This window comes from Limulus polyphemus, unplaced genomic scaffold (assembly GCF_000517525.1).
Source record: "Limulus polyphemus unplaced genomic scaffold, Limulus_polyphemus-2.1.2 Scaffold976, whole genome shotgun sequence".
Taxonomy (NCBI): domain Eukaryota; kingdom Metazoa; phylum Arthropoda; class Merostomata; order Xiphosura; family Limulidae; genus Limulus; species Limulus polyphemus.
The window spans coordinates 123,437-132,090 of NW_013666586.1; the positions used below are offsets into that span (position 1 = coordinate 123,437).

Consider the following 8,654-nt stretch of genomic DNA (forward strand, 5'->3'; position numbering starts at 1 on the left):
CACTACAGTACTGCAATGGTACAGTATCCCAACTATTCAATTAGAAGTTAGCCCAAGAGTTGGCAGTAGGTAATTGTAAACTAGTCTGCCTTTACCTCTAGTCTATCAGTTCAAATTAGGGGCAGATGTTCCTTGTTAGCTTTATGATATTATCCAAAACAAAAATATGATGTTCTTTGCACTTTGGGGCCATGGATACACTACAGTACTGATGGTCATATCCAACTATTCAATTAGAGTAGCCCAAGAGTTGGCAGTAGGTAATTGTAAACTATCTGCCTTTCCTCTAGTCTATCAGTTCAAATTAGGGGCAGATGTTCCTTGTTAGCTTTATGATATTATCCAAAACAAAAATACCAAATCAGTTGGATAAAGTGTCATTGCATTTTTTATCTTTGATGAGTAACCCAGTAGTAATTCAAGATTCATGACCTTTCTGAAACATTAACTTAAATTTGTAGTCAGAGTTAATTATCCAATTTGTTTATTTTTTTACATTTCATTTTCTGAAAAACGTTTACAACTCATATTCATACACATTACCTGTTTTCTTTCTTTTTAAGATACTGCAAGTCTAGTATTAAGTTTATTAAGCAAAAAAAATTATATTACTTCAAAAAATGTTCTTTATAAGTTCAACGATAAACTTACAAAAAAATGACTCTACAGTACAATAGAATTTTAGTTTTAAAAAGTATAATATCTATTAAATGAAAAGAATATTAGTAGCTTAGGATATAACAGCATTAATTAGTCTTTTAAAAAATTTTAGGGGGCAAAAAGCGAAATATTGCTTCCCGAAGGCAAAAGATGGAAATTGAAGAGATGCTTTTACCATGTGACTCGTCATACAATCCCAAAAAAATAGAGCAACCTATTGATATGTACAGTACAGACGTGATGAGCATTGCAGACACTCGTATTTCACAGCTAGAGGAAGAAGCTCAGTGTATTAAAGAGAAACAACAAGAAGCTGAAAAAGTTGTTAAATACCAACAGAAACAGGTATTGATAATTAACATTTTGTTCTGTCATCCCTCTGTTAAGCTGTAATGATAGCTTTCATCCATTACTTAAAGGTAAAACATGGTATATGTTGTCTGTATTTATTTGTATGAATACTTGTAAAGTAAAGTGAATGAACTACTCAAATATAGCATGATAAAGAGTTAGCTATTTAGTATATGAATATTATTTAGATATTAAAAACCATAAAGATACAGTAAAACAGTAATTTATTGAAATAAAAAGCAAAATAGACATATTGTTTCCTATCATGTAAAATATTTAGATTACAGTCAAGTTACAGGTAAACTGTGTATAATGAAGTGGATTTGTTTCATTAGAAAATGTAGCTTTTAAGAAAGATATTTTTAAGGAAAATTATCTTGCCCAATGATGTTATTTCAACAGCACTGCCAAACATCAGCTTTTAATGGCCTAAAGCCTTTTTATGATTTTGTTGCAAAACTTCAAAATTTAGCATAGATCTTAGTGATTTTCTTCAGCAGTATTATTAGTTACACACAAATTAACTTCTTTGTCATTTTAATTCAATTGCATGTCTCATAGCTTATTCATTAGGGTTTTTCTTTAACACCACTTGTGATTGGATATCTTTCAGACATCCAAAGTTGAAAACATTGTGCCCAAATAAAGTATGCAATATAAACCTTTTCTTTTTTTGCTTTTATGTTCTTTAGTTTTATGACCTTAATTTTTTATTGAAAGAAACATAGCTGTGTGCCCTGGCAATAATTGATTTTGTTAGAGACATACTAATTCAGGTTCATATCATATGAAATGTTTAAGCATACTTAATGTTTTAATGACCATAACTAGTATTTAATGTATGCATTTTATTTTGAGATTTTTTTTTCTAATTAACCATTCTACTAATTATTTTTTATTCTAAATCTACATAAGAGTTATCCAATAAGAGTTAGTTGGCATCAAAATGTCTTAAAATAACAAACTTAAAAGCAAACAAATCTGTGTAAAAGATTGACAAATGTTACTTTTTTGTAGCTCAGTTTATTTATTTCATTTCCAAGGGATAACAGTGAGGTCATCATTTTGTCCATCTAAGCTATTCCATTTTCTATTACCAACCTAGTATAGTGGTTGTCATAGTTACTAGACTATATCATCACCTAAGTCTAAATACTAATTAATATCTATTTTTTTATTAATACTAAATAAAGATTACTAATTAATATCTAGTAATAATAAAATAAATTATTATTAATGATTAGACACAGGTGATTATATAGGCTTCAAACTATGACAATGATTGATATGTAATTGCCACAACCATACAATAAATACTTAGCTTATTACAAACTAGATATAGAAATTTCTTTTTCTACAAAGGAAACTATTCCATAGGCCAGCTACTCTGTTATTAAATAACAATTGCCATAACTAGTATCATGTTGAAATTCTTTATAACTTAAACATTTGTCACCTAGTTTTACTGCCTGCATATTATTATCAATAACATCATAGAATTTATGGATTCCAAATCTCAATAATGCCCCACCTTGTTCCTTCTTTTCTCCATCCAAAATATCTTGAGATTTTAAGGTGCTTATAGCCCATTGATGTATACATTACTAGTTTTGGACTGTAGGACAAACTAAGGACCTCAAACTTTGATGAACTTGAAAGTAACACAAAACAATCAATTAGGCAAATTATTTCAATATTATGTGCATATTAATGAGCTCGGATTCAGATTATCTAAAAGCACAATATCTTGAAAACTAATAATACTACCAAACTAAATTATACATCAATTTAAAGCTTGCGAAGAGAGCAAAAATGTGAACCTAACATCACAAATGTCAGTTAATCACAGAAGAAAAGAAAAACAAAAAATATTTTTATTTTCAACACTACAAACCAACTCTCCAGTTACAGACCTATAGTTAGGGTGTTACTTTTTTTTTACAACCCTAGTTTTGTTTATTCCCTGCCTCTGAAATAGTATGTGGCTCACTTCTAAAACTATAAGAGGTCTGTAACTGGAGGGTTTATTTGTAGTGTTGAAAATAGATACATTTTTTGTTTTTCTTTTTTCCTGTCATATACTGACATTTGTGGTGTTAGGTTCTTGCTTTTCCTCTCTTCTTCAGATTTAAATTGATGTAGAATTTAGTTGGGTATTGTTATTAGTTTAAAGATATTGTGTTTTTAGATAATCTGAATCTGAGCTCACTAATATATGCATACAAATGAAATAATATGCCTGATTAATTGTTTTATGTTACTTTCAAGTTCATCAAAGTTTGAGCTCCTTAGTTTGTCCTAGAGTACATCAGTGGGCTATATGCACTTTAATCTGTTTCTGTAGGATAACCTATTCAAGCTGTGATCATTCTTTTAGCTCTTTCCTGAACCATCTTCAAGAACTTAACTATCCTTCCTTAATTAAGGAGACCAAATATTCCAAGTAAAGTCTAAGTGGTGCCTTAAAGAGTGTATTGATGACCTTCAGCTGCTTATTCTCATATTTCTGTGTGTATAATCTAAGATCCTTTTTGCTTTATTACTAGCTAGTGTATATTATCTAGAGATTTTGCAGTAGCTGTGTCCAGATCTTTTTTCATCATCAACTTCACACAGTATCCCAAATAAAGCTTTAAATGTAATCATTGTTGTTGCAACCAACATACAGAACTTTTCTTTTAGTAAAAGTCATCTGCTTGGTGTTAGCTCAGTTTACCTAAGAGTTCAAATCTTTGTGAAATTTCAGCATGTAATGACTGAAATAGTCACTACATTTCACCCTTCTGTAACTGGTCCAGAATATATCTTTAGTCAGATGTATTCAGGTAAATATTTTTAATTGTTCTTGCAATAGTGTGGCATTCTTGTTAACTATATGTAAAAAATGTCAGAAACATCTACTACCTCTACTTGGGTGTAGGTTAATAACAGCTGGAAACTCGTATCACTTTTACACTGTGTTTGTCTACCTGGGGAAGGGCAATTCCATCTTAAAGGGAAAACACAGAGGTTTATATCAATTAATTTTTCTCCTTGTAGCATTGGTTTTTGGCATATCACATTATTAATATTTTGCCTGAATTCTACATGGTGAGTCAATATTCCCTTTTGTCTTTGTCCTGCTCGTACATTATGTAGAATTCTCTTTGTCATAGTCCTGTGTGAATGTTTCAGAAAAGCTTTCCTTCACCCTAGTAACTAGTAGAAATCAACATAAAATGATAAGCTAGCCAGTAAGTTAGACTTCCACAGTTATTGCAAGTAAAAATTCTTTCTGTTTGTTCATATGTATTTGTTTCTTTATTTTTCCATGTTCAATTCATTCTCTACATAAAATTTCTGTAATGTGCATTTTGCAGATACTTCTAAACACTTGTGCTAGATATTAGTAAACCTTAATATGATGAGCATCTCCAGTACAGTTTGTTGAAATAACCAGTAATTTAATATCATCTTCGAACTGAATTAGCTCACTGGTTATCCCATTATCATTGTTGTTAATAAAAAACAAAGTATCAGACATAGAACCCTGCATTACACCATTTGTAACTTTAATTCACTGTGATTTCACTACATGAATAACAGTCTTTTACTTAGTACTATTCAACCAATTCTCAAACCATTTAACTAACTTAACTCTTGAACCATCAGATGCAATCTTTCTAAGAAGACTTTTATGTGCCACTCTATCAAAACATTCTGGAATGTTGTCAAATTTTTAGACAAGTTCTTCTCTTTCTAAGTTCATGCTCTCTATCTGTGTTAATATGAAACTTGTATAAATGGTCTTATACAGTTTTTGAATTATTGACTAGTACTTTCTCAACCACTGCAGTGAAACTAACTGGCTGGTGATTATTTGAACATTGTCTATCCACCCCACTTTCTTAAAAATTAGTGTGACAGTGGTTGATTTTCCACTTCTGGCACTTTACAACTAGTAATGGATTCGTTAATAATTTATTTTAATGGTTTATATACGTGATCTTTTGTTCATTATTCTAGAATGAGTATTATGTGGTCCAGGTGCCCTATCTCCTTCAGTTTGTCATTTTTACCATTGTAATAGTTTCATTTTAACATACATAAAAGTCTTACTTTTAGTATTAACAGTATGTGTCAACTTCTTCTCAAGTGCTCTTTTTAATTTCCTAATTTCCCTTTTAACCAAACTTCTAGTGCTTTTATAGACCTCTGAATTTTCCACTTGATTTCCTACGTAAGCCATTTGCAGTAATTTATCCTTAAAGGTTTCCTCACTTCAGACAAGCATCTCAAACTTACATGGAGTGGTGCTTTTCTCATAAGATCAAAATGGTCTGTCATGGGATTTAGAACTAAGATATTAACACTGATGTTACAGTACAATAAAATTTCAAAGTAAGCATAGAGTAAAAACTTTAACTAATTATACAATGATCAGTGGCTCCTAAATGTCCACCCCCCAATCTAAATGTTCTTTAACAATAACCTCATTAGTGGTTAATATTATAAAATTACATCCAAAATAACATTATCTCTAGTTAGTTCCTTAACTAGTTGTTAGATAAAACTGTCATGTAGTAATGTCTTCTGTATCTTTTACTAGCTGGAAACCAGAGATAAGGAAATAAACAGACTGACAAGACTTCTTGAAGGTGGTCGTCCATTTGATGCCATTCGTGCAGAACTTAAAACACAAGAATGTGAGAAACATATAGCACATTTAGAAATGCAGGTTAGTTCTAAGTAAATTTAAAGAAGAATCTTTGTATATTTAGTAAATAGTAATTCCAAACTGAATCTTAAATTTTTGTATTAAATAAGTTTCATATGATGTTTGATATGCATTTGGATTTGTTGTGACCATTTGCTTTCATAAGTCTAGCATTATTATTGATAACAGTGAATGTAACCATTTATCAGCCAGACATATATATATATATATATACATCACCAATTTAATTGGCAAATGTTTAAAAGGCATGGCTGACTTTGATCAGCATCCTAGTTTTGTAACTTACTGGAAGAAAAATTTTTCTCCTTTGTTTTAGTGTGTTATTTTTCCTTCTGTATAAGAATGGTGTTTTTTAATCTTTGTATGGCCAGTGAGCACCTTTCAGATATTGAGTGCAAACCTACATATCAAATATAAAAATGTAAGTAAAAATAATAATTGTAACTCTGTTTTAACAATGTTTAGCTCAAGAGTGTTTTAGAATTGATATATTGTCATTTTTTAACACTTATTTAATGTCATTAGCAAAGAAAAATAATAAAAAAATGTTTAAACTAACACTTCTATGCTTCCTCGAGAAGGCTCGCCTATAAACAGCACATTTATCAAAAATTGTAGAATTTTTTGTCAATCCCAAATCATAGGTTCATGTGGTTTATATATGTTCAGAAAATATTCGCACATGAGAATATAATTATCTAGGTTTTGTTTCTGATGTGATTTTCTTATCTTGTTATTAGTAAAGTCTTTGGTCACTTTTTTATGATCTCGCAGAATGTGATCTGAACAATTATGGATCAAGCTTAGTTTTGAAAATATATACAGGCATAATTTAAATATTATTGGATAGACATCAGTGTGAAGTTAATAAAATGGAGTGGGAAGTCAGTTATTATTTCTTGGAAAAGAGACAAGAACTAGCTCCTGCAAGGAAGAACAATGGAATCTAATAGGAAGTTTAGGAGACTTAGTAAGAAATGACAGATCTGGAATTTTTTATTAATTTTTCTAGACTATTTTTTTTTGTTCTTGAAAGTGTTCTTGTGTTAAATTATATTTGTTTGAAAGCTGTAAAAATTTTCTTATTTGACAAAACATTAAATAAGTTTAATTTGGTTGAGAAGAAAGGTAAGTAATGGCAAAATATTCTGATGACTCTGATCATTATTCATTGAAATTATTGTTAAGTTTATCATATTCAAACAATGCACATAAATAAAAGAACTGATTGTTTATTGAAAAGAAGCTGTATTAGATATAAGTTGACCTCGATCAAGAATATTGTTAGCAAAAATATTGTATATTTTTGGGACACTTCTGAGCATTACTTTCACTGGCTTTTAGTATAATTATTTTCAGAGTTTGTTACAGATGTTTCAGTCTTTCTCTTACTTCATCCAGTGCATTCTGAGAACTTTCTTGACCTGTGTTTAGTGTGATGTGAAGACTCTAAGACATGGTAAATGTATGCCCATGAACAATGGAGCCAACTGATTACAAATATGTTATGGTACAAAATATTTTGTTCACTAATTTCATCCATTCCACTAAGTTATATAAAAGGTTTGATCACATGATCATTTCTAATGCTTTTTATTTATGCATAAACAAGTGATTAGATACTCAAATGTCTGATACGATATATACCTCTTCTCACACATTAGAATTTCTTGATTGGCAGTGGGAGTTCGAGAAAAGCTAGTGTGTGAGAGAGGTAAGTGTCTATCAGAAATTTATTTTCAGTGTAAGAAAATGATAACATTAGGGTGCTTTGGGGCACATGTATGACTCCTCTAAAGCTATGCCTTGTAAGTTTGGAATTTTGTACAAACACAAAAATAAAGTATTCCCCTTCATACTTCCCAGTGTTTACCAGTTTTAAGGTTCTAATAGCAAAGAAATGATAAAATATATCTTATAGTTTTGTTTGATATTTATAAAACTAAATGTATCACTGGGAGATTTGATTATTTATAAATATGTAAAAATGTTAACCTACTTCTGGTCTCTTCCAGCAAGAAGCATATTATTTCCACATATTTATTAATTTTTAGTGTTTTTTGAAGTGAAAATATTTTAGAATTTAATGGCACAGAGTAAATACTTTTTCTGTCTTCTGCTACCCTGCTTTAATGGTACTGTGTATATTGCCTGTCATTCTTCTTTTTTCTTTTCTTCTGCTTGAAAGTTTTATTCTTAATCGCAACTGCTTTTCATTTTTATGGATTTAATGTTTTCCCTTTCTTTGGTTTCCTGAAATGTTTCCATGCATGCTTATTCTCCTGAGGTGGAATGAACTCACTTACTATATGCTACAAAAAAGTACTTATTTTGGTGGAGTTAGGTGTCTGGATTTATCACTTAACAATCTGTTGTCTACTATTTTTTCATTTTCAGTGGAATGTTTATGTTTAAATGTATATTTTCCCCCAAAGGGGGCCAAAGGCCTCCTGTAGGAGCCACATGTCTTAACCACTTGCACCACTGTACATTAGTGTGTTTTCAGTCATTCAGTAGACATTAAAATGATGTCACATAAGGGATGCTTAATGCTGCAACTTGTACTGTTTTGATTTCAGTAAAACATGTGCATGCCGTGAATAAAGAGAAGAATCATGCACTCTGTAGGCTACAACATAACATGACATATGAACTTCAAAATAAATAAATAAATATATTTGTTACTCTTAATTTTGGTTTTATTTACTCTTGAAAAAGAACAGTTTCGGGGACCCTGCAGAAGTACATCTAATTATATTTTCATCTGAACTGACTCCTCCTTTTTGTTTTGAGTGTAGAAATTCTAACTCATTTAACTTATGAATGAGAATTACTATATAAGATGTCATTGAAAAATATTTTACTTCTACCATAACTAATTCTTGTTACTTTAACCCAGGGATGTTATTTGTAAAAAAATGAGCAA

At 30.3% G+C, this 8,654-nt stretch overlaps 1 protein-coding gene across 3 annotated transcripts in view; it reads left to right on the plus strand.

Annotated features, from left to right (window-relative positions):
- The window catches only part of LOC106461515 (centrosomal protein of 135 kDa-like), a 152,886-nt gene that overhangs the window by 31,304 nt on the left and 112,928 nt on the right, over positions 1-8,654 (plus strand). For all 3 annotated transcript variants that reach the window (XM_022388501.1, XM_022388500.1, XM_022388502.1), the window contains 2 exons: positions 773-1,005; positions 5,600-5,728. In XM_022388501.1, the coding sequence (XP_022244209.1) occupies positions 773-1,005; positions 5,600-5,728 (362 nt within the window). The remainder of the gene's footprint in view (positions 1-772; positions 1,006-5,599; positions 5,729-8,654) is intronic.